The sequence below is a fragment of the Oryzias latipes genome, chromosome 13 (assembly GCF_002234675.1).
Source record: "Oryzias latipes chromosome 13, ASM223467v1".
NCBI classification, from domain to species: Eukaryota; Metazoa; Chordata; class Actinopteri; order Beloniformes; family Adrianichthyidae; genus Oryzias; species Oryzias latipes.
This window is the reverse complement of record NC_019871.2, coordinates 31676200-31701605: the sequence shown is the minus strand read 5'-3', so window position 1 is coordinate 31701605 and position 25406 is coordinate 31676200. Positions and strand designations below refer to the sequence as shown.

The 25406-nt window shown below is 44.8% G+C and overlaps 4 protein-coding genes across 7 annotated transcripts; 3 read left to right on the top strand and 1 right to left on the bottom strand.

Annotated features, from left to right (window-relative positions):
• Positions 1-881: 881 nt before the first annotated feature.
• Positions 882-9322, bottom strand: LOC101165413 (transcription cofactor HES-6-like). 2 transcript variants are annotated; one of them, XM_020708535.2, is made up of 5 exons: positions 9163-9322; positions 2092-2340; positions 1921-2016; positions 1771-1849; positions 900-1600 (listed from the first exon to the last, which is right to left on the bottom strand). In XM_020708535.2, the coding sequence occupies exons 2-5, from the start codon at positions 2152-2154 to the stop codon at positions 1242-1244; spliced, it is 597 nt and encodes a 198-aa protein (XP_020564194.1). In that variant the 5' UTR covers positions 2155-2340; positions 9163-9322; the 3' UTR covers positions 900-1241. The 2 variants fall into 2 exon arrangements, with proteins under 2 accessions (XP_004076005.1, XP_020564194.1); XM_004075957.4 differs by lacking the exon at positions 9163-9322 and having other exon boundaries at positions 882-1600; positions 2092-3208.
• Positions 3422-5536, top strand: LOC110016270 (collagen alpha-1(I) chain-like). Its single transcript, XM_023961342.1, has 2 exons — positions 3422-3530; positions 3651-5536. The coding sequence occupies exons 1-2, from the start codon at positions 3422-3424 to the stop codon at positions 5534-5536; spliced, it is 1995 nt and encodes a 664-aa protein (XP_023817110.1).
• LOC111948412 (collagen alpha-1(I) chain-like) lies at positions 5540-7048 on the top strand (the record flags this gene model as incomplete). Its single annotated transcript, XM_023961341.1, has 1 exon — positions 5540-7048. A coding segment is annotated over one exon (1185 nt), but the record flags the coding sequence as incomplete, so codon positions are not given.
• On the top strand, positions 8457-23462 carry LOC101165166 (calcium-binding protein 39). Of its 3 annotated transcripts, none has more exons than XM_004075956.4 (9): positions 8457-8650; positions 11264-11419; positions 12002-12166; positions 16711-16829; positions 19875-20043; positions 20367-20426; positions 20833-20898; positions 21163-21306; positions 21858-23462. In XM_004075956.4, the coding sequence occupies exons 2-9, from the start codon at positions 11306-11308 to the stop codon at positions 22044-22046; spliced, it is 1026 nt and encodes a 341-aa protein (XP_004076004.1). In that variant the 5' UTR covers positions 8457-8650; positions 11264-11305; the 3' UTR covers positions 22047-23462. The 3 variants fall into 3 exon arrangements, with proteins under 3 accessions (XP_004076004.1, XP_011481347.1, XP_011481346.1); XM_011483045.3 differs by having other exon boundaries at positions 8487-8507; XM_011483044.3 differs by lacking the exon at positions 8457-8650 and adding an exon at positions 9693-9953.
• The last annotated feature ends 1944 nt before the right edge of the window (positions 23463-25406 follow it).

Below are 25406 nucleotides of genomic sequence, written 5' to 3'. Positions count from 1 at the left end.
GAAAGAGAAAAAAAACGTTCCTCATTGCCTTTTTTCCATAAAGGGTTACGGACGGATCTAAGGTGACATTTGATGTCACATTCTTTCCATTAGGTTGAGTGGATTTTAGGTCCTCTGCTGCAAACCTCCACCTCAGCCCCTGCTGCGACTGGATACAGAGGTTTTACAGCTTTGATTAAAAGTTGCTATATTGTCATGAATGGCTTTTATCTCTTTTGTGAGGTTTTGCTTAGGCCATCATTCCGTGCATAAGTCCCTAAAACATAAGAATAAATTCTATGTGTTTGAAAAGTTTAGCTTCTGTTATTTGAAAATCAGTGTAAATGCCACTGCAAAAACTAAAGAAAAATGATCTTTCCGAGAACGTTTGTCAATAAAACACATGTCACAGTGATTTTTTTTAATAAGACTTCTTAGTAAGACCTTTTTCTTTTTCCCATTGGCAGATTCTTGTTACAACAATTTTTGACTTATTTCTAAGGAGCCGGTTTTTAGAGTGTAGTTAAAGTAGTGACGTCCAAATCCAAGCCCTCTGTGTTCTGCTGCTTCTCCGTCTTTCCCTCCTCTGACTGCTCTTCATCGAGGGAGAATAGCTGATTCAGATCATCTGCAGCAGGCAGGAAAGGAATTTATTCAAACAACGATCATGCAGGATTGGGATTTTACACCCCAGGGTCCTTGTATTTTCATTCAGTGAGACACAATCCATTTTCCTTATCTGTGTTTTTTTTCTTGAAGTCAAGGTTCTTCAAACTTTATCCTGCTAGAATTGTAAAGTATCTCTAAAAATATATTAAAGGGTGAATTAGTCTTATTTTATTGTTTTTTTTTCTATTTTCTTGAGAAAAGACACAAGCTGAACTAAAAAAACAACAACAAAATCTTTCCAAACGTGTGGTTAACTTTATTTTATAATAACAAATTCTTAAAGGTTAATTATTCTGAAAAGAGGAAATGATAGTAATAAGCAAGTAGTCTAAGATACAATTACAAGCTTTATAAAATCAAATAAATACAGGGGTTAGTACAATAAATAGCTGAAGGATTAATAACAGCCTTCTACAATTCAGGCTACAAGAGGTCACCTTCTTCAGGGAAGTACAGAGAAAAGGTTATCCTAGGAATATAATGACTGGAACAAAAGCGCCCCACTTTTTGTCTTCTGAGCTGCATATCTATAAGATACATAACACCGGATGAGCTAACCAAACGGATAACCAAGATCATTCAAGCCCTCGTCTTCACCAGGGCCTCCACATCTCCATCATGCTCAGATGACTGCTGTGGAGTTCTGGCCTCTCCTGCTGTCCCCCCAGCAGAGGGGGCGAACCCTCCTTCTGACGTGGCTTTTTGGGGAGCCCTCTGAGGGGCGTGGCCAACACGGATCGCAGAGGGACATCTAAAAGGGCATCGTGTCTGGGCTGGTTCCGGCTGGAGTCGTCAGTGGACCTGGGCAGTGATTTGAGGAGGTGGTTGAGCAGCCTGGAGCCCAGAGTCTTGTCCATCCAGTCGCAGGTGAGAAGCATGTTGTGGACCTCGTGCATGCACTGAATGTACCCTGTGCTGTATCTCTGCTGGGCCTCCAGGCCAAGTGTTGGATCTGGAGGTGAAGGAGAAGATGTCATGTGTGTAGAGTGTGTAGAGACCCCTGGTGGTGAAAGTGCAAAGTGCCGCTAGTTCTTTCAGAGCGTGGGCTCAGCTCCTAACCCAGGCATCAACACACCTACACGTGTGCAGCGCCGCCTCTCAGAAACAACATGCATGTCTTACCGGGCATTTGAGAGTTCTGAATATTCTGCAGGTGTTTCACTGTCATCTCCAGAATATCCGCTTTTTCCAGTTTGGATTGCTGAGGAGATAAAGGAGGTCAGCTTCTCTGCCACCACCATGACGGCCAAAGAAGGGAGGGAAGGGACTCACATCAAGCCTGAACGCTCCGATCACCGTTTCCTTCAGCTGATCCAGACAGTTGTTAATCCTCTCCCGTCGTTTCCTCTCAATCAGCGGCTTTCTCATCTGAAAACATCATCACAAGGCTTAGACAACCCGCATTCCTCTCTTCAGGAGCTAAAATGTCCACATCTAAAATACCTTTCTCTCCTCTTTGGCACTGGGATGTTTATCCACGTCCTGCACCACAGAGGAGGCAGTCATGTTTGTCCCTGCTGCGCTTCTTCTCTCCTCCAGATCTCCTCTCCAGAGTCCTCGGCAAAGGTTGGACCCTCTTTTTTATAGGACAAAATTAGCATGTGAATGCTCCCAACTCTTTGCCTGCAGGATTTTCCCACACACGGGGCCCGATCAGTCAAGATTGGCAGGTCACTGGCTCCATTCAAAGGCCTGGAAGGAGAGAGTTAGGGAGAGGGGAGGAGAGAAAAACCCCTCCGGCGACAGATGTCCAGCCTGAAACCACGCTCGCCTCTCCCTCCATCCATCTAGCCCCACAACAGAAAAACAGCAGCCTTCTTTTCTCCCGCTGAGGAACAAGAGTGTGCAATTACGCAGCTTTACTCCCGGGAGCCCCCTCCCTCATTCTTTTCCAGAGCAACACAGAACCATGCTGTCCTCATCACAAAACCTGCTTCCGCGGGACACAACCAGCAAAACACCACAATATAACAGCGTTGTTCAGTTCAAACCTGCAAACGTGTGTACTTTCATCAAAACTAGAGAGTTTGCAGCATGTGGGAGGTCATGACCCGCTGCCCGGAGCTGCATCCGTTTCATACTGACATATTAGCAGATGTCAGATTGAGCAGATGTACGCCCCCCCCACACACACACCTTTTCCTCTGCCCCTTCCCTAAGGCTGGGGCCCTTGGTTAGGAGCCACGCGACTGCAAGGCGAATGCCGGGTCGTGGGAAACGGAGCCAAACAAAAGCCTCCATTCACCCAAACCCAACCAGCATGAAGAGAGTAATGACCGTCAGAGGAGGAAGAGGAGGAAGAGGAGGAAGAGGGGGAAGAGGTGGACGCCGAACGCTGGCAGGTGACCGTTGTTGACCAGGTGAGGGGTGAAAGCAGCAATGCATCCATTGGAAAACGTCAAAGAGAAATTCCTTTGTTGGAAAGTCATATGACTGTAGGCACGGACTGGTTAAAGTCTCTCTCTGACCATCTTTTGACCCATCGTCAAAGCGTTCTCGGTGGTCTTTTCATGATGATCATGACGTTTTTAGCCAAAACCTACTATCAATCTCTAGGAAATAGTTTCTGCAGAGCGGCAATAGTTCATTAGAAATTCAGCCCTGAAATGTGGGCGGGACCGTTGGTGAAGAACAAACCCCACTTCCTGTCACCCACAACTGAGCTCTCTGTTTAGACTCTCCCACTAGCTTACAGCCCCTCACCACACAACCTAAATTTAGCGGTGCAAAAAAAATGGCAGCATCATCGTAGATGTCCTTCCATCCGGTTTAGATGTGGATTCAAGCTCAGGACCAGGAAAACAAAGACGTTCATGGATCTGCTTGTCTGGAGGTGGATGATCAGAATGGAGCAGAGCAGGGAGACTCTGACCCTGCCCAGCGTAGTTTCACTATCAAAGCTACAATATTTTTAAAACTGCATTTTTTTGTCTGCTCCTTATTAACAACAAGTTTGATAAATGAAATACTCAGATTGTGGAGATTTCACACTGAACCTTCAGCAGCTACTGGACCTCTAGCACCTATTGGACCTCTAGCAGCTACTGGACCTCTAGCACCTATCGGACCTCCAGCAGTTACTGGACCCTCAGCAGTTACTGGACCTCTAGCAGCTGCTAGAACTCCAGCAACTACTGTACCCCTAGCAGCTACTGGACCTCTAGCAGCTACTGGACCTCTAGCACCTATCGGACCTCCAGCAGTTACTGGACCTTCAGCAGCTACTGGACCTCTAGCAGCTACTGGACCTCTAGCAGGTACTGGACTTCTAGCAGCTATTGGACCTCTAGCAACTACTGGACCTCGAGCAGGTATTGGACCTCTAGCAGATACTAGACCTTCAGCACCTATCGGACCTGCAGCAGCTTCTGGACCTCCAGCAGCTACTGGACCTCTAGCAGCTACTGGACCTCTAGCAGCTACTGGACTTCTAGCAGCTATTGGACCTCTAGCAGATACTGGACCTTCAGCAGCTACTGGACCTCTAGCACCTATTGGACCTCTAGCAGCTACTGGACCTCTAGCACCTATCGGACCTCCAGCAGTTACTGGACCTTCAGCAGCTACTGGACCTCTAGCACCTATCGGACATCCAGCAGCTTCTGGACCTCCAGCAGCTACTGGACCTCTAGCACCTATTGGACCTCTAGCAGCTACTGGACCTCTAGCACCTATCGGACCTCCAGCAGTTACTGGACCCTCAGCAGCTACTGGACCTCTAGCAGCTGCTAGAACTCCAGCAACTACTGGACCTCTAGCAGCTACTGGACCTCTAGCAGCTGCTAGAACTCCAGCAACTACTGGACCTCTAGCAGCTACTGGACCTCTAGCAGCTACTGGACCTCTAGCAGCTACTGGACCTCTAGCACCTATCGGACCTCCAGCAGTTACTGGACCTTCAGCAGCTACTGGACCTCTAGCAGCTGGTAAAACTCCAGCAACTACTGGACCTCTAGCAGCTACTGGACCTCTAGCAGCTACTGGACCTCTAGCAGCTACTGGACCTCCAGCACCCATCAGACCTCCAGCAGCTACTGGACCTTCAGCAGCTTCTGGACCTCGAGCAGCTACTGGACCTCTAGAGGCTGCTAGAACTCCAGCAACTACTGGACCTCGAGCAGCTATTGGACCTCTAGCAGATACTAGACCTTCAGCACCTATCGGACCTGCAGCAGCTTCTGGACCTCCAGCAGCTACTGGACCTCTAGCAGCTCCTGGACCTCTAGCAGCTACTGGACCTCTAGCACCCATCGGACCTCTAGCAGCAGTTACTGGACCTTCAGCAGCTACTGGACCTCTAACAGCAACTGGACCTCGAGCAGTTACTGGACCTTCAGCAGCTACTGGACCTCTAGCAGCAACTGGACCTCGAGCAGCTACTGGACCTCTAGCACCCATCGGACTTCCAGCAGCTACTGGACCTTCAGCAGCTACTGGACCTCTAGCAGCAACTGGACTTCGAGCAGATACTGGACCTTCAGCACCTATCGGACCTCCAGCAGCTTCTGGACCTCCAGCAGCTACTGGACCTCTAGCACCTATTGGACCTCTAGCAGCTACTGGACCTCTAGCAGCTGCTAGAACTCCAGCAACTACTGGACCTCTAGCAGCTACTGGACCTTCAGCACCCATCGGACCTCCAGCACCAATCGGACCTCCAGCAGCAACTGGACCTTCAGCAGCTTCTGGACCTCTAGCAGCTGCTAGAACTCCAGCAACTACTGGACCTCTGGCAGCTACTGGACCTCTAGCACCCATCGGACCTCCAGCAGCTACTGGACCTTCAGCAGCTTCTGGACCTCGAGCAGCTACTGGACCTCTAGCAGCTGCTAGAACTCCAGCAACTACTGGACCTCGAGCAGCTATTGGACCTCTAGCAGATACTTGACCTTCAGCACCTATCGGACCTGCAGTAGCTTCTGGACCTCCAGCAGCTACTGGACCTCTAGCAGCTACTGGACCTCTAGCACCCATCGGACCTCCAGCAGCTACTGTACCTTCAGCAGCTACTGGACCTCTAGCAGCTACTGGACTTCTAGCACCCATCGGACCTCTAGCAGCAGTTACTGGACCTTCAACAGCTACTGGACCTCTAGCAGCTACTGGACCTCTAGCACCCATCAGACCTCCAGCAGCTACTGGACCTCTAGCAGTTATTGGACCTCTAGCAGCTACTGGACCTCTAGCACCCATCAGACCTCTAGCAGCAGTTACTGGACCTTCAGCAGCTACTGGACCTCGAGCAGCTACTGGACCTCTTGCAGCTGCTGGAACTCCAGCAACTACTGGACCTCTAGCAGCTGCTGGACCTTCAGCAGCTACTGGAGCTTTAGCAACTACTAGACCTCTAGCACCCATCGGACCTCCAGCAGCTACTGGACCTTCAGCAGCTACTGGAGCTTTAGCAACTACTAGACCTCTAGCACCCATCGGACCTCCAGCAGCTACTGGTCCTTCAGCAGCTACTGGACCTCTAGCAGCTATTGGACTTCTAGCAGCTTCTGGACCTTCAGCACCTATAGGACTTCCAGCAGCTTCTGGACCTCCAGCAGCTACTGGACCTCTAGCACCCATCGGATCTCCAGCAGTTACTGAACCTTCAGCAGCTACTGGACCTCTAGCAGCTACTGGACCTCTTGTAGCTACTGGTCCCCCAGCAGTTACTGTACCTTTAGCAGCTACTGGACCTCCAGCAGCTACTGGACCGTCAGTGGGTATTGGATCTTTGGCAGCTACTGGACCTCTAGCAGCTGCTAGAACTCCAGCAACTACTGGACCTCTTGCAGCTACTGGACCTTCAGCAGTTACTGGAGCTCTAGCAGCTTCTGGACCTCTAGCAGCTACTGGACCTCTAGCAGCTACTGGACCCCCAGCAGTTACTGGACCTTTAGCAGCTACTGGACCTCCAGCAGCTACTGGACTTCCAGTGGGTACTGGACCTCCAGCAGCTACTGGACCTCCAGCAGCTACTGGATCTTTAGCAGCTACTGGACCTCACAGTCTAAAGACCATCAAATCTGTCGAAAACTCACTTGAAAGTCCAACAAGTTCAAGCCTTTGTTCATGTCTTTGTTAGGTTCTGAATTAAACACTAGTTCATGGGATTTAGCACTGCTAAAATTCAAGTAATCATTTTACAGAAATCCTTATGGTATTCAGAATGATATGGATCACTATTGAAAAATAAACTAAATATGTTTTTTTTTAAATCTTGATTTCATTAATAGTTTATTTAGTTAAACTACCTACTAAAAAGAACAAGTCAGATAAGTCCTCATCAAAAGGCTTGGAGAATACTCAGCAAATTAGAGCGATCTTCATGAGAAAAAGAGTGCTTTACGCCTTGTGCTATCCAAGGCACTTTAAAATTGGGAGTTGGGTCATCTAGACCCACTAGACAGTGCTCTGAACCTTTTTTCTTCAATGATTTGTGATCTTCACTGGTGTCCATGGATTACATGAAATCTTTCCACCTTTATCCACCTTTGTCATGGTGGGAGAACACGTCAATGTAAGGATCGGGTCATCTGAACCCCGTAGGATAGCACAAGGGATAAAGACCCACTCCAATGAAAATGGTGTTTTTAGCATGTTGTCGTAATGTTTCTCTCATGATGGAGGACATAGATAAAATAATTTTCTTTATGTAAATTGCGATGAATCAGAAGTAGATGAAAAAATGCGGTTTGAAAAAGCTCTCTGTGATTCAGCAAGTGAAATGGGTGGAAACAAAGTCTCCCTGCTCTGCTCCATTCTGATCATCCACCTGCAGACACACAGATCCATGAACGGCTTGGTTTTCCTGGTCTGAGCTGGAATCTGGATCTAAAGTGTACAACTGGATGGCTTAAATATTGTTTACCATTTTTTTGCACCGCAAAAAAAGGTTAGGGGCTGTAAGCTTGCGGGAGAGAATGCAAACAAAGGGATGATGGGATATCAACAGACGATTACTTCCGCCTCAAGAGTCCTGCTCACAATTTAGTGGAACGTTGTTCTAGAAAACGACAGTTTTTTTAAAAATTTAGGCTAAAAATAGCATAATCATAATTAAAAGACCACTGAGACCACTTTGACTATAGATGATTGGAGTGGGACTTCAATTCAATCAGCCATCCCTTCCATAATAATGGATGGATGATATAACTGCACTTGGGTCAAATGATTTTTCTTTGGGGGATCTTTTGGGCCAGGGCTGAGTCTGTGGTTATTGGCGCCATTCTCTGGTGGACCCTGCTGCTGTCCCGGTCCAGGTAGGCATTCTGGACCAGTGTTCCTGAGTCTGAGCTGCCTCCTGGTATAAATATATTCCCAACATGTTTTTGCTTCACAGCTCAGTCAACCCATGGGTTTCTTATACAAGAAGTATTCATTGGTTGGGGTCATTCATAGATAGATTCATAGTGTTCATAGAGGGGGAGGGTAAAGGGTGGATTCGTTTTTATTTTAATTTATGTGCCTTTGTTTTGCTTTCAGATGTAATTTTTATTGTTTGTAATTGAAATTAATTTAATTTGAGCTGCACAAAGAAGTGCTTATTATGAATAAAGGTTGATTTGGGGAGTAATGTATAGTAGAAAATAATATTCTGTGATTTGTTGGTATTGTTGTGAATGTAATAGATTAACTACCTTTACCTATTATTACCCTGATTTGAATAAAAAATGTAATCATTAGGCTATCCATCATATTTAAGTATATTGACCCTTTTTCTTGGCACAATGCGCCCTCTTATGGCCAACGGGCGCCTCTGCTACTGCGTTACCATAAAGCGTCCAGCAGGGGCGCTCGCGGGCGCTGCGGGTGTCAGCCTCTCCGTTTCAATAGTTACCGCACGCGCTCAGAGAAAGGACTCGGAGGTAACAGAGGCCGCCGTCATCAACACTAGAATCGAGTGGGGGCGAGCAGGCAAAACAAGCCGTATTTGTCATAAGGAGTCTCTACCTTTTTCTGTGCTGTCTTTATCATTGGGAGGGGAAACCGGTGGAGACGCTCTTGCAAGGTAAAGGCTCGTGCTTTTCCGGGAAATGTCACGATTTTACCTTTAAATCTCCCCAGTCGTGTCTGAGTGGCTTTAGCCGAAAGCTAGCCCGCTGCTGAGGTTTGAACTGCTGGCACGGGGACACTGGGAGGCCTAGCTAGGCTAAGTTGACGAGTTAACATGACGATACGTGGATATAAACCCGATGATCCGAGGTCCAGTTTGTGTATTTTGATCTTGTGTCGCTGCTTAGCCGGTTTAAACGTCTGAAGTAGCGGGACGTCAAGCTAGCAGCCGCAGAGTTGTGTGGGGCGCTGTGATTGAAATGGTACAGGCCACGCCGACTTGACACCAATGGGAAGTTATATGAGCAAACACGCAACGAAAAAACGGCTAATTATTCTAACTCGGCGCTGAAATTCAGCCCTCTAGCTAGCTAGCTAGGGGTTAGTTTTGTGGGCTCTGTGGCGAGCTGGCCGGCGCCGGCAGAGCATCCCAGCCCGGCCACGGAGACCCAGATGGGCGGTACTCACTGTCAGCTTCCATGATCAGGTGCTGTGCGGCTCTAAAGCTTCTCCTCGTCTGCCTGGAGCCTTCAATCCTCACAAAGGGCCCCGGGCCGCAGGTGATCGCTCACTGTCAGGAGGTGGAACATCTGTCTGGACTGACTGAGGCTCCGGCTGCTGCTGGGGGGCCTGTTTTCTACGTGGGTGCGTGTCTTTGAGCTTTACCTGGAGGGGTGATGACCACTGTGCTGTTTTGCATTTGGAGGAGAGGACATCGGTTTACCATCTCTCTGTAGCTGTGACATTAAAGTCCAGCAGTTTTTGTGGCCCCATTTTTTACATTGGAATCAAACCAAACATTTTGTTTGAAGGGCCAGAGATCATGGTCAGACGACAAGAGTCAGAAAGCTGGTAGAGGAGGGTGTGTGGTGACTGGCTGGTACTGAACCCGCCATATGTGGAGTCTTCCTGTGTGCGTCACTGAAGTGGGTCATGAGGAGAGAGGCGGTTCTGCTGCCTTCTGGCTTCATTACTGGGCATTAGACGGATTTGGCCACCTGCTGAAAGGTTGGAGGTCTGTCTGTTTGGTGTCACCGGTCTGCACGCTTCAGCCCGTGCTCGCCTGGTGAGGCCAGATTTTTGTCTTTGGGCCGGGTCACACATGACGCAGCGTACAAAGGGGAGATCTGTACCTCCCACTCGCCTCCCTCTCAGTTCATATTCCTGGCCTCAACATTTCGTTCTAAATGTGGACTCCTTGCCGGTGCGCGTGTGACTGCTCCAGAGTTTGCACTTCTAGGATCACGGCAGGACAAAAGGTTGGTGTCCGGTTTTGTAGCCTCTTAGAATATGAACACGGGTATTATGGTCTGTCATAAGGTGATTTCCTGATAACCTAATAGATGTTTTTGATTTGAGAAGTTTAAAAATATTCATTATCTTAAGCTGGATGGTACATTTTCATACTTGGATCAGGCGCCGTCTTAGTGGTATGTTCAGAGAAATGTGGACTTTGTTTTGGCTTGTTCTTGTTGGACAGGCAGTTGTAACAGCTGAGCCGTCTTTGGAGCCTCATCCCCCTTTTCTGTTTGTAGTGTGACACAGTTTTTCCTCAGTATTTTTTGTTGTTTGGTAAATCATTTACCGAGAGTAGCTGGTTTGTCACAGTGAAGGCAGTTGGTCATTGGAAGGTCTGAGGTGATGTTGGTGTGTTGAGGTTTGTGTCAGAGCAAACATTTCATGGTTAATCATTTACCGTTACTGGAGTCAGTTTTCAGGCGTGTGGCCGTTCTCACTGAACCGTTGCAGGTATGTGGATGTCAGCGTAAATATGCCAACTCCAATGAAAATGGTGTCTTTGGTTTTTAACATGTTCATGTAGCATTATTCTCATGATTGATGACAAATACAAAAAAAAAAAAAGATTAAAAAAGTATTTTTCAGTAGTTTGTTATTAAAATCAGGAAAAAAAAGCTCTCTGACGTAGAAACTGAAATGGGTGGGGCAAAGTCTCCATGCTCCGCCCCTTTCTGATCATCCACTGTCAGACCAACAGAGCCATGAATGTCTCTGTTTTCCTGGTCTGTGCTGGAATCTGGATCAGAACTGGACAGATGGACAGATCTGATGTTGATCACTGTTTTTGTTGCACCGCTAATGTTAGCTTGGGGGTGTGAGGGGCTGTAAGCTAGCGGGAGTGGGGTTAGATGGAGAGTTCTCAGCAACCGGGAGGAGAATGAAGGGCAATCGGTCCCGCCCACAACTTGCAGGCATCTGATGATGTACTGCTGCTCTGCAGAAACTATGTCCTGTAAAACTACAGGTGTTTTTATTTTGGCTAAAAACATCATCTTTGTTCGTAAAAGACCACTGAAAACACTTTGAAAATAGATCAAAAGATGATCAGTGTCGACTTTCAGAAGTTTATCTGGTATAAAAATGTTAGCAGTTAATCAGAAATGAAAGTTTGTTTTTGCTTTATTTGAGTTTGTTCAGGATAAGTAAACCCTGTCTGTCTGTAACAGTAAGTCTAAAGATCTGCAAGTCAGCCCTTCTCTAAATAGCAATCTGCACGGTCTGTAAATGCATAAAATAAACCCCCTTTATTTCTGACATCTCCTTTTTTTAGGTGGACAGTCTGCTGCTTGCTTCCTCGTGGTAACTTCCCACCATGCCTTTCCCCTTTGGCAAGTCCCACAAGTCGCCGGCAGACATTGTCAAGAACCTTAAGGACAGCATGACGGTGCTGGAGAAGCACGATATCTCGGACAAGAAGGCTGAAAAGGTATGAAAAAAGCTGCAGAAGCTCTCAGGAGCTCCACCACAGCTCTGACAGAAGTTGGCGTTAAAACATGTCCACTGTGCAAAAGGGAGACAGAAATGATTACCTGAAAGTGGAACTGTCATTTCCTGCTCATTTGTTCTTCAGTAACATCCACACTCTTAGTTAGATCTAGCATAAAGATAAACTGATGCCTGATTTGGGGCTTTTTTTGGACTAAAGAGGATATTTTTTAAGAAAGCTCCAAAATATCACAGTTGCTACACATGATGGCTCAGTTGGCTGCGTTTGGGCAAACCAGCTTCTGTTTCCCAGGAGCCGTGATGAGTTTCATCCAGTGTGGTCCTTGAGCAAGACCCCTTCACGCTACTGTCTAATTATGTACCTACATGGGGGCCCAAGTCTGGCTTCCCTTGTGCCGGTCCCCAGCCCGGAAAAATCCATGGTTGTGTCCACAGAAAAAATCCGCCACACCACCTGTGTGAATCAGTTCAAGCTGATTCGCTGTGGCGACCCCTGAAGGGATTTGCCAAAAGGAGATCAACAACAACACACATTTGAAGTTTTTTTGTTGTTGTTTTTCAGGCTACAGAGGAGGTGTCAAAGAGCCTGGTCGCCATGAAGGAGATCCTCTATGGTACCAATGAAAAGGAGCCCCAGACGGAAGCGGTGGCCCAGTTAGCACAGGAGCTCTACAACAGCGGCTTACTCAGCACTCTGATTGCAGACCTGCAGCTCATTGACTTTGAGGTGAGACTTCGCTTCTCCTGATGTGGAGTACAATTAGCCTTTGACACTACAAGAACTGAAAAAGTAGAAAAGACGAACACAGCAAGTGAATAGAAAGTTATCCACATCTGTTTTTTTATATTTATGAACTGAAATATCATTAAGCACTCTTTGCTTTTGCTAGAAGTTTGACATCAGTATGAAGTCAAGTCTTTTTACCACATGTCAGTCTGCAGCTGGGAATATTAGGGCTGTGTTGATATAATCGATTAATCGATCTGGATTGATCCAAGCTTAATAGATCAATAATCAATCCATAACAGATCAATCCTTCATGCCTTTCCTTTTCCGGTGACCTGACGAACAACAGCAGTAACGCCAAAGTCTGCTAGCTTGATGCTAACGTTTAATGGAATTTCCCATAGAACGGCTAATGCTAACAGTCTTCCAACCTAAACATACGTTGGTGACTACATAAACAGCTTTATATAATCACAGGCAGGAATTTTACAAACTCTTTTAAGGAAACATTTTAAAAATAACCGTTTGTAGTATAAAGCACAGTTTTTTCTCTCTCAAATCTTCTGGACTGAAGTTTAATGCTATAGCGCCAGCTCCACCTAGTGGCCAAACGGAAACGTCCTCCAGGAGAAGCAGAACATTTATTTTACAATTACAATTTAGAATTTAATGATCTGCACATTTTTGTTGGAGTTTCTCTGTTTGCAAAACCATGTAACACTGTAAGGTGTTGATTATTTCACTGATGCATTATGTGAACTAAATCTGATTCATATGAGGATCTTCAAAACGTCAATGCGACGGTTAGGGACCAGAGCAGTAATGTATATTACTGGGTTGGCCTTCATGTGACATACGACGTGACGCGCATGCGTCATCGCTATGCATTTAGTCGTGCTCGTCTGGTCGAGTAAAGAAAAGACGAGGTCCAAACAAGTCCAAAAAGAATCTCATTCGGGGACGCAAGGTTTTGCAATCAACTGCAAAAATTATGGCAACAAAATGATCCGATCAAGAGGAATCACCTGTCACAGCTCATTTCTATGAAGACTCTCATTCATCCAGGTAAATGACAACTTTAAACTTCTACTATACTGTCACTGCTCAGTAATCACATTTTAATAGAGAAAAATCTGGCTGGGAAGCGTGAAGTGGCTGCTAGAAAGTAGCATGCTAGTTTGATTCATCGATGTATATTTTCTAGAAAGTAAGTATTTGCACGCAATTTTCTAAATATGTGCAGCGTGTGCTGAACTGGCGGATGTTATTCGCACATATTTATGTGTGACCAGCACAGGAACTGATGGAAATTCAGGTATTTTAGGTGTGTCCAAGGCTAAATGTTGCTGTTGGTCTTACATATTTAAAGTTTAAGTCCCATTAGTTGTCACGCATCTACTTGTGACATTTGTACTCCCCATCCCCTGGTACTTTATAACGCATTAGGGGGGTTTGTGCCTTAAAACCAGGATTCTGTGCTTCCTCCCAGTTTAGTGTCGGAGGTCCTGCAGTGCGGTTTAAGTGTCGGGCACGACCCTCAGTCCAGCAGCAGCGTGATTTGAGCGTCACTTCCTCCAGAACAGCCTGGTTTCATCCACCATTCATTCATCCAGATGATGATTATTCCGCGCGATTATCTTCCTCAGCTATCAAAAAATATTCCTGTCGCTTCTGAATTAGCCGATGCCACAGGTAGACGTGCCGGCGTGGTCTTCATCGCTGCTCCCCTCCTCCTCCGCTGCACCTCCCTCAGACACAAATGTCTCATACAAGCGTCGTGAGCTGAGTTTTTGTATTAGGGGTGTTGGAAACAATCGTTTCGGCGATATATCGTGATAGTCCATTTGATGATACTTGTATGGATTCCAAATTCTGTCAGGATGATATTCATTTAATTATTTCTGAGCGTCCTTCAGCGTCTGACTCTTGTCTTCACTTCAACCTCCAACCACTAGTTGGCAGCAGAGAACATGGAGGCTCTTTGAGCAGCTCTACACCACAAAACTACAAGACCTCAGAGAAGCAGCTGGTTCTGTTGCTATCAGACATGAACGACTTTGTTTTTACTTAGAATGGATACAGAACCCAAACTCTGTTCCATGTTGCTGTCGGTATCGTATAAAAACACAGATTGTGGTTCTTTGTAGCTCAGATCAGAACCAGTGAAGCTCTGCAGCTGCACAGCGGCTGATGCACGGAGACAAAATGCTGTCTGCAAAGCGGGCCAAAGTTCTGCAGAACCTCGCAGCAATAGATTCTAGTTCTGATGGATCAGAATGATGTGTCCAACGCTCTGGAAAAAGGCCACTGTGGTGGAGATGAGCGTTAAAGTCCGTGTTTACTTCCACGTGTGAGAAAGTGCAGCTGCAGAGCAGACTGTGGTGGAAATAAAGCATCTTAGCCACATTAAAGCTCTTCATCCTGTCATGCTGCCTCATCATCATCACTTTATTGTTTCTGGATAGAATTAGTGTTTTATTTCTTTTTTTCTTTATGTTTGAAGTACTGGTCAGATTCCTGAATAGTTTAAAAATACTGGAGAAGCTACATTAATGTTGGAAATAAACAGCACTTTATTTCCCCAATAGAAACTTATTGGTTAAGGCTCATTTATTCTATTTTTTTTCTTATACTGTAAAATATTTGGTTGTGGAAATCGGACAACGCTGACTGTTCCCTTTCTATATTTAAAGTTACCAAAATAAAAGCCCTGTGAGTTTGCCTGGGTAAAACCAACTTCTATATGAGACACAGTTGCAGTGCTTAACACTGTGATCATTGAATAAACAGAATTACTTATTATTTTTTCAAAGTCATACTTGTGTTCCGGTACAATATCAGGATACTTGTCGTATCGCGACAGACTCTTGCCAATACGCACCCCTAGTTTCTATACAAATATGTCTAAATGTGTTAACCGTATACATTTAAAACTGAATTGCATCAAGTGGATCGAAAGATTGGCAAAAAATCGTGAATCCAATCCATCCAGGCTCTGGTCAATTGAATGAAATCAATTCTGGAAATGATTGGTGATTCCCAGCCCTAGTGAATAGCAGATGCTAATGGCTTTCCTGACTCACCTATTCACTCCATTAGTCATGGCGTGGCGGCCGTGGCCACTCGCTGTTGTACACACTCTAGAAAACACTGCTGGTTACAAGTCACCCGTCAGAGAATTTACATGTCTTTGAAATTTAGAATACTTTGGATGCTGCAAAAAATAGACTTTATTACTAAAACTATTGGCTTATCTGTTTTACATGCATACGAGCTCAACCAACATCCTGTTCTTAATCCGTTGGCCTAATCTGATGTCGGCCCATCCTTTACAGCTGGATCTGCTCCCTCTTTCCGGATGTTTAGGAGTGTTGATGGGAATTTCTGGCCGTTCCTTCAGAAGGACACAAGTCATCGTGTCTCAGTTGGATTTATCCAAAAGGCCTTCTGTTGAAATTAGATCAAGACTGAATTCTTCCGCAGAAAACTGGCTCCTCCGTGTCTTATTGGAATAATGTTGGAACTAATGGACCCTCCCCAAATTGTTACGATAGAGGTCCTAAAACTAAGCCCACAGCCACCAAACTTCACAATGCTGTCATACTCGTGCAGCTCTTGGATTTCTAGACATGGAAGCATAGTTTGCCTCTCCAGAGAACACATCTCCTTGTTCTAGAGTCCAGAGGAGGCGTGTTTTACCGCACCTGAAGCTCTCAGCGCCGTTCTAATGGTCACCATCTGTTCACCATGAGCTTCAGACTCTACTGAGCTGCTGTCACTTTAACTAGCGACCACTCTCTAACCTCCACTTTGTTAACCCTTTAACCCCAGAGATGTCGTCGGCAACACCTAAATAACACGCGCACTTTGACCTGCTGTAACTCTCTGACCTTTTAACCCAATCAACATAAATCAGCTGATTCTGACGTGAAGAAAAGGGGCTTTTCATATCGGCGCAAGGCCGCTTTTCTCCAAAACACATTGACTGATTTATGTTGGTTGTGTAAGCATGTTGTTACTGTATAGTGTTGTATATCAGTGCACAGTTGCTGCTCTCCACTTCAGAATGACCTTAAATGCGTGAACAGTGGAAGATTCTTCCGGTAGTCGAAAGAATCATTCCTTAACATCGAAGCTAAGAATTAAAAAAGCGCTGAAAGTTGGTGTAGGAATTTTTAGTAATGTGAAAATGTCATGTTTGGGATTGTTGCAGAGGTGTCGTCTTTAAAAACCTTTTGTAGTAGCAGTCTGTCTGGACGCATTTATTTCGCCAAACGCGTGACGATGGAAGAGGCTAGAACACCTAAACTCCATCAAACTCTTTGTCAAGAGCGTGTTTCTTGCTTTTCTGTGTTATGTGTCGTATCCTGGCATTCATTAATGTATTCATTTAAATCTAAATGAAAAAGCATAATTCAGTGATTCTATTATTTTTCCTTTTTTTTTTTTTGCTTTAGACCCCAATCTGTTCTTTATGAAAAATGCATCCCTTTTATGTAAAAATAAATCTGCTTTTTATCCCACTTGTTTTTTTTTATAAACAGGGTAAAAAAGATGTAGCCCAGATCTTCAACAACATCTTAAGGCGGCAGATTGGCACTCGGACCCCCACTGTGGAGTACCTGTGCACCCAGCAGAATATCCTCTTCATGCTTCTGAAAGGGTAAGAAGATCGGATTGGATCACAGCACCCCCACATTGAACTGAGCAACGGGTTTGCTTCCTGTTTGGAGGAACAGCAGTGGAAGTCTGAATGTCGTAAAATAGTCAAGCAGTTAGAGGAAGAAAGACATAAAGGGTCAGTATAAGGCCTTAACAATGCAAAGTGGGCCGTGCAGAAGATGCAGAAGTGCTGCACGGCAACGGTAAAAGTCAGCAGCAGACAAAGATTTGTGGAATCTTATTGAGGTAATTTTCTATTACACTGCATATTCACCTTTGTACTCAATACTTCTGCATTAACTGCACCTTTTCCATAAGAATTCCTGCTGTTGGTTTGTTTACTTTTCTTTGGTTGGAAAATAGTTTGGCTCCCAGTCAAAAGGGAGACATGACCATATCTGCAGGTGTTTTTTCTTATTGGAAAGCATGACTGATGAAGAGTAAAGTCTACCTGTACATAAGAACTCACTCCTTGCATAACTCAAGCTCTTATTAAAGTCACAGAGGTGCAACAAAAGGCTTTGGGAGAGAAACGACGACACTCCAAACTAGAAAGACAAACACAAATGTCTGTTTTTTTAAAAATGGCCCCCCCAAAAAAAAGTAAGAATAAGAAATGGCCTCCATTTGTAGCTACAAGTGCTACAGTTTGTGATGTTAGGTCTACTCTTCGTGTGTACGTTCAGGTGAACTGCGCTGCCTTTTTTGGCTTCTGAAGGAAAACCACAAGAACTGGACTGAGCGAGCGTTACTTCCTGCCTCACTTCCGGCTCCAACCAAATGAAGGCAATTCAGTCACCTTTTTGTTTTTACAGTACGGGTGTCGCCATGTTGGAAGCAGATGAGGTCAGTGAGGGGTGATTGGTCCAAGAGTCACCATTTCTATGACAACCACTCTCACCAACTGGCATTGACCTGTCAGAGGGCCACACCCCTACCACTGGAAAGCAGACTTGAGCTCAGGCCCCGGCTCAGGCTTCGATGCAATTTCACATACTTTCATTGAGGCATCTGATTGGTCAGCTGATAACTTAAAATATAAAAAAAAGAGAATGATCAAGAAGATGTTAAAAAAGGTATCAGAGTCAGAACGGTTCTTCTGACCAATGGAACGACTCAGGAACAGCTGTTTATATATAGAGGTCTATGGGACTTTGGCTTTTTGGAGCCACTTCCTGTTTGGAATGTGGGGAGGGAGGGGTCACTCAGCCCAGTTCTCATATACAGTCGATGATAAAAACACGTTTTCATTTATTGAAATTGGCTGGAATTGACATGACTGCATCCATTTTGTGGTCTGCATTTCCTCATTTGGTTCACTAGATTCCACCAATCACACAGCAGAAAACTCACTTTAGTAGTCTGTTAGTTACTTCAGTTTAGTATTTTTTCATTGAATTCTATGTATTCATGATCCCTTTGATTTTTGGTATACTTTACAATCACCGGTACGAAGCCCAGTGAGACGACTGCTGTTGTAATCGAAATAAAATGGAATTCAATATATGCTGTAATGCGCTGTAATCCCAACGTAATTGGACTGATTGGAACTTCTGTTCTCTGAGGTCGATTGGATCCGGTCCGTCTGTGGTTCAAACACCATCAGCGGCCTCAGTCACTGCTTTTTATTGTTCTTTAATACAACATCTGCAAACAGCAGATTTACCCCCTTTAAATCGGGTTTATCTACATGTTTTTCATACACTGTTTATAGAAAAAAAGGGAGATCATAACCATTGTATTCTGGGATGCACATGTAACGATGATCGGTCCTACTATGAGTTCAGTGTCAAAAGGAGCTCGAGTCAAAACAAATCAATGACGGTAGTGCTGAGCATCAAAAATCAACTCATCTTAGTCAAACTTCCTTAAAAGATAAATATTGATTCATCAAATCCATACGCCATTTACCATTTATTTTTGTTTAAAGTCATTGTTTTTTGTGAGATTACGTTGTGAGATTCTTAATAATAATGAAAGTTTCTCCTTTGTCCACAAAGGAGTCAATGATCTAATCTATTTTTAAGCTTCTTGAGGTCCCTCCAATTATCCAATCCCTGCCTGATTTCTTGAATGGACATGTAGACTGAAAAAACTCTCTTTTAACCAATAATGGCATTATAATCCAATAATAACCTATCAAAATAACAAGTGAATTTAGTCAATCCTTTCTGTCTTGTCTGGCTCTTTGTCCAAAAGCTGATCATCTTCACATGTGTAAACAAGACAAAGCAGAGTCGTGTGGCATATCCAAGGAAACTGCCTTTTGGTCGCAGAGTCAAACTGAGGGCACTAGACGCGTCTTCACTGTACAAATGTAGCTCCTACATAAACCTCGGTGTTTACGATGAACAGACGGGCCTTGTTCTCTTTTTCCTTTGTGTATGTAGTTCTCTGAAATCAACCAGACAATAGGCCGCCATGGAGAGCGGTGACCTTTTTATGGTCACATGTCCACAGTCTCTATCGTGAAAAATCTGGTATTAAGGCAGTTAGACCTGTCCAATGGAAGGGCACCAAGCTCTGTCTATCTATGGGTAGAAGTTTCACCTTAAGTCGACATGCAATCAATTAAAAACAAGACTTACAAACACGTGGAGAAAACTTGTTGTTTCTGCGTTTTAAAATGTTTCCCCCTGAGCTCCAGCGTTTACGTCCTTTCCACTACTGGAACTTCAGCCATAACGTACCTCCAGTGGATTCTGAAAAGGAGAAAAGCAGCCGTGTGCTTTGCTGTAGTGAAGTGTTTACGCGATTCACGTGTTCCACATCAGCTGGTTCTTCCGTGGAGAAAAGTTTTCTGTGAGCAAAGCTGACGCGAAAAGCCGCTTTTCCAATATTTCCAGAATGTTAGAGCGTGTGTTACTGAGGGTTGTCGGCAACATCTCTGGGGTCAAAGGCTCAATCAGTTGCCTTTTTATGCATTAAACAACAGATTTGATGTTGCAGTTCATTTACTCATTGGTCCACTGTCTAAGGCTGATTGTTAAGGAGTGAGCAGTGCTTGTTTGTGGTCGAGGCCTCATTTTTCTGACCTTTTCTGCAGGTACGAGTCGCCGGACATTGCGCTGAACTGCGGTATCATGCTGAGAGAGTGCATCAGACACGAGCCGCTGGCCAAAATCACGCTGGGGTCAGAGCAGTTCTATGACTTCTTCAGATACGTGGAGATGTCGACGTTTGACATCGCTTCAGACGCTTTTGCCACCTTCAAGGTGAGGGGTCCGTTTCCCCCCCTCAGAGATGTCATGATTCCACAACTGTCTTCTTGACACGGTTCACTCTTTAGTCTCCTGTACTTCCAAAGCGTAACAGAAATAATACTGATAATTGATTGAAAACAAAACAAAGACATGTGCTTGTCACATTTTCTGTGGAGATACTGATGCAGAGGAAAGCAGCCTCACACTGAATGACCCAAAGCATGCAGCTGTACACCACAACACTGCCGTTTCACAGCAGCACAACACACTGGAAGATATTCTAACCCAGTGCAGAACACACACAAAGGAAACGGGTGTTTGCTTCTTTCTTCCAGGACCTTCTCACAAGACACAAGCTACTGAGTGCTGAGTTTCTGGAGCAACATTATGACAAAGTAGGTGCACACAGGAGTAAGGCTTGGAGCACCATAACATGCCTGGAAAGCCAATTATCCATCATAACAGATAATGCAAAAATCCCCAGCAGATGTTGTTGATTGTGTTGTGTGTCGGAGCTGCCCTTTGATCTAGTAGAGGTCATTGATAAAAGCCTCAGCTGGCTAATCTGCATTTTGGCAGACGTCAGATCAAGCAGCACATCTGAGAATGATTACCGTATGTTTTGGATTGTGCTTTTAATGCATTTTGCTGTTTTGTGAAGCACTTCCTGTATGAAATTTGGAACACAGTTTGAACGGTGAAAACTCAGTTACTGTCCGTCTGAGAAGTTTCCTCCTTCTGGAACGCCAACATCCCAAACTGTGTTCAGTTGGTGAACTTTTGTCTGTCGTCCTGTTGTAGTTCTTCAGTGAATATGAGAAGTTACTGCACTCAGAGAACTATGTGACTAAACGGCAGTCGCTCAAGGTAAAACCCTCCTCCTGCTTTTACTGATTTGGTGGGATCAGTGTTTTCCCCTCGGCTTTCAGTTTACTTGTAGAAAATGGAAAGTATTTGTTGTAAAACAATTGTTGACATTTTGAAGCTAAACTATTAAGTTACAGAGTATTTTCTCTTTTTATCCCATCTTTTTCTTTGAGGGGAGACATTTTCTTTCTTTATGTGAAGGTTGAAGGAAAAGTGTTGATGAAATGTGGACCATTTCCTTTCTCTCGCCCTGAAACAAACCAGTTGCTGGGAGAGCTGCTTCTCGACAGGCACAACTTCACCATAATGACCAAGTACATCAGCAAGCCAGAGAATCTCAAGCTGATGATGAATCTTCTACGGGACAAGAGTCGCAACATCCAGTTTGAGGCTTTCCACGTCTTCAAGGTGAGATGTGAAAAACATCTCTGGAAGCAGAAGAGCCATGCTCCTGTTCATCTCAACCGTCTCTGAAAGCTGACGTCATCAACCGCCTTTACATACCCAACAGTTTTCCCGCCATCAGATTTCTTGTGCTATCGGATTTTTTTTTACTTGTCCAGACGAACAGCAGCAGCAGCAGCAGCAAGCAGATCAGAGCGGAAGGCCTCGTATGTTAGACAGACTTGACTGTTACAATCAGGTTTATGGATCTTCAGTTATGTTTAGGACTCCCACATTTGATTTGAAGTCATCTTGACACCAAATATGATTTATTTCAGTTTCAGTTTGAGTCTTTTGTCCCAAGAAAAAAAGGCTTTCACTGGGGCTCCGTGTTTTTAACACTTGTGCACAAATGACGTCTCTGTTGCACAGAGCGATTCTGATTGGGAGTCTTCCTGAGGGACAGGCTTTACGTTGGTGGCTTGAATATTTTTAGGGACTTTATTAATCAGCAAATCAATAAACTTTGAGTTGCTGTCAATTTGTTGAAAAAAAGCTTTTGTTTTTCTGACCAGGTGTTTGTGGCCAACCCCAACAAAACCCAGCCCATCCTGGACATCCTGCTGAAGAACCAGGCCAAGCTCATCGAGTTTCTCAGCAAGTTCCAGAACGACCGAACGGAAGACGAACAGTTCAACGATGAAAAGACTTATCTAATCAAACAGATCAGGGACCTGAAGAGGCCTGCCCCCCAGGAGGCCTGAATCATGCACAGGAGTGGAAGGACCCACAAAGGAGCCGGTCCGGGCGGCGTCCAGACGGCGTCAGGACGGCGTCCAGACGGCGCCGCTGGATGGACCCGACGGCGGCTGTTTGTTTCAACAAAAAACACTGAGGAACAAAGAAAAAGCAGCCAGATCCCCAGCAGCTCCTCTGCAGGTCGCCAGGTCCTCTGCCCCTCTGAACGTTCAAGACCCTCCTCTCTTTGCTCCCGTCTTTTTTCTTCTTGTCAAAAGAATTGAGAATAGTAGTTGCTGCTGCTTTCTTGCACATTGAAATATTTAAGGTATCCATGTTCACGGGAGCCCATTAGACGCTGACAGACAGTAAACCCGTTTACGACACGCTTATCACAAAACGACACAACGCACACGCTCCACAACCCAACCGTACAGGCACTGAGGGGAACGGGGCGGAGCTTCCCCTGAACCGGTGCCTGCCCAGTCTGTCACAACCGCTTCCACCACGCCGCCGGTTTGAATCCCACCAATACTTGGCGCAGACCCATGCTCTGCTGTGACAGACCCTAACGCACATGCAGAGCAGAGGGAATGCTGGGTATTGAAAGGGGAGCACGGTTGATATGTACATATTCCTCTTTTCTTTTTAGTTTGGGTTCTACGGTGACACATAAAAAAATGACCTGAAACCAGACGTTTTCGGTCAGAAACGGCTGCTGGTTGACGGGTTTCCCTGTGACTTTGAGCGCCGCCGCCGTTCAGCTGACCTGTAGGCGATGAACAAACTGTACAGCGGAGGAATGTTTTTGTCAGAGCTCCGGTCGTGTCGCGGCTCCTCCGCAGAGGGGGAGGAGCCTGCACAGGAGATGCTGGATGATCGATGTCGTTTAACTGGAAGTGCGGGTGTTTTCTTATTTTTCAGCCAGAACCCCCCCCCTTACACTAAATCTCTGAGTGCCATGTGAAGCCAGTTATTGCTTTTCAGCTGTAAACTTGATGTCATCTTGCATATTTTCCGGGCACAACATTGCCTCTTTTTGCTGTCCGTTGTGTTGTGGGGCTTTGACCGAGGCGTCATAAATCCGGCACAACAGCGAGTGCACAGCATTGTGGGTAACTGTTCTGCAAGCGTGCATGATGCTTAAAACAAGACTGAAGAAAGCGTCACACTCTGCAGTAACTAAACGTATACATCCTGAACGAAGCCACTGGAGGTGAGAAGGAGACCCCCCCCTCCATGCACAGCATGTTGCTGCACTACAGCTGGACTGGAGTTTTATTTTCCCCCCTCTGACATATTAAACAGCGTTCAGACGACATGAAGAACTCTGGGCTGCAGACTCATAGGATCTGCAGGTGAGCTTAAAGTGGGGGTGCTTTCAGATGTGTCAAAGGCCTGGGCCCAACAGTTGAAATAAAGAGACGTTTTAAATATATCAAGTGGTTGTTTTTGACATTGATGTAGAAAAAATGTCCCCTTTTATTCACAGGAAATCTGCACCTAAAATTGTAAAGGTCCTTTTTCCTTAGTTTAATTAGGAAAAAAAAAGAATTGGCTCATGCAATAAGTTCTTTAGACCAGTGTTTTTCAACCAGTGTGCCGCGGCACACTAGTGTGCCGTTGGAGATGGTCAAGTGTGCCGTGGAAAATTGCCCTCATTAACTGATCTAAAAGCATTTCCCATCTCCAGGATATCAGCTCTGTGTTCATCCAAACAGGTCCTGATAAAACACTGAGTAGTTAGGAATATAAACGATCATAAAATACTTTTTTCTTTGTGTTTATTTGATTCTATTAAAGACATTATGATAAGAATGACGGTAACGCGAAATAGCTGCAGCTATAACTGTGTAAGGAAAAGTCCCGCAGCTTTTACTGTCTCCACGACTCCACCAATCATTCTTGAAGGCTTAATCACATGTCATCAGTCTGACCAATCAGAAGTGGTTAAAGTCTCCACTTCCTTGTTCCAATTTAGCTCATAACTCAGTCAGTTCCGACAAAAACACCAGCTAAAGCTCGTCTTTAGCGGTGTAGCTTTCCACAGAATCCGGTATCAGACCGTGGAACAAGTGAACAAAACCATGAAGCTCAGAGACGCGAGTCTTTCTGCCGTTTTCTCGCAGTTTTCAGACTACACCTCCCATGATGCATTGGCTTAAAGGGACAGCGTCTTGAAAACACAACGAACATACAGTTTGTATGTAACTTAACTTTTATTACATCTTTTAGAAAAACATCTGCAACTTCCTGCTTTTTCTGCCACAATTATCACAAAAATGCACGTCAGATTGCCGGGGGGGGGGGGGGGGGGCGCTGTAGATCAAAACAGACTATGAGTTTCTGCTTTTTATTTTATTTTTGGATGCTGGTGTGCCGCGGGATTTTTGTCAAGGTTAAAGTGTGCCGTGGCTCAAAAAAGGTTGAAAAACACTGCTTTAGACCAACCGTTTCCTTTCTTAAAAATTGACGTATTTTAAAAGTAAATGTTTTTTGTTGGGCAATATTTAACTAACTCAACCTTATGGAACTATATGGAATCCTATACTGTTCACAATTAAATAAATATTTAATTAAATAAATAAATATGACCTCATACAAATACACAATCAACCAATAAATCTCTCATAAATATATAAAAAGATCAAGAAATTGTGAAAAACCTGCACACTGATTTTAAATTAGCCATTATATTATTCAATATATTTCATTTTGCTTTAAAAACCTGTTCATTATTTTTTTATTTTTTTTTTTTTTTATTTGTTTATTTTTTTAACTTGTCCTGTCCAACAGCTGGGCAGACAGATGAGAGCTGAGGGCCTCTTGTGTTGGACATATTTTATTTTAACAAGAGGGGTTATTAATCTTCAGACAAACCAAAGGTATGTCTGAATAAACCCCTTTTGTAATTGAGGCCAAACTTTATTAATTTCAATCATGTTTGAAAATCTTTGGTGTTGGACCGGACGGAAAAGGAAAGAAGGGAAGAAGAGAGAGGGATGTTAGAGAGGGGGGGGGTGATAGTGGGAGGGGGGGGGATAAGACCATGAAGCAGCATAGAGCAGACAGGTTTACTGGTTGTTTATCATTACGGTACGGTTCAAATGTAGTACAAAAAGGGCGGGGCCTGTCCACACACACACACTCAAATGTTATCAACACATCACATGTCAACATGAACACAAAACAGATAGTGTTCATAAACGCATACTTGTGCCTTTAAACCAACTAGTGTGAAATATTTCATTCATTCTATCACGCAAACTATTAGTGCAAAGGTGAGCTAACACCTGTGCTCAGGTGAGTGTTTATATTCTTCTAAAATGGATGGTGGAATGTGAAAAGAAGGAGGAGGAGCGCCCAGCCACACCCAGACCCCCACC

Excerpts from the sequence above, each read along its gene's own strand:
- LOC101165413 (XM_020708535.2), bottom strand. The coding sequence starts at position 2,154 with ATGACTGCCTCCTCTGTGGTGCAGGACGTGGATAAACATCCCAGTGCC. Across the intron at positions 2,017-2,091 it reads GTGCCAAAGAGGAGAGAAAG|ATGAGAAAGCCGCTGATTGA; the intron begins GTATTTTAGATG and ends TGATGTTTTCAG. Across the intron at positions 1,850-1,920 it reads TCGGAGCGTTCAGGCTTGAT|CAATCCAAACTGGAAAAAGC; the intron begins GTGAGTCCCTTC and ends TTATCTCCTCAG.
- LOC110016270 (XM_023961342.1), top strand. The coding sequence starts at position 3,422 with ATGTGGATTCAAGCTCAGGACCAGGAAAACAAAGACGTTCATGGATCT. Across the intron at positions 3,531-3,650 it reads AGACTCTGACCCTGCCCAGC|CAGCTACTGGACCTCTAGCA; the intron begins GTAGTTTCACTA and ends CTGAACCTTCAG.
- LOC101165166 (XM_004075956.4), top strand. The coding sequence starts at position 11,306 with ATGCCTTTCCCCTTTGGCAAGTCCCACAAGTCGCCGGCAGACATTGTC. Across the intron at positions 12,167-16,710 it reads TGCAGCTCATTGACTTTGAG|GGTAAAAAAGATGTAGCCCA; the intron begins GTGAGACTTCGC and ends TTTTATAAACAG. Across the intron at positions 16,830-19,874 it reads CTCTTCATGCTTCTGAAAGG|GTACGAGTCGCCGGACATTG; the intron begins GTAAGAAGATCG and ends CCTTTTCTGCAG.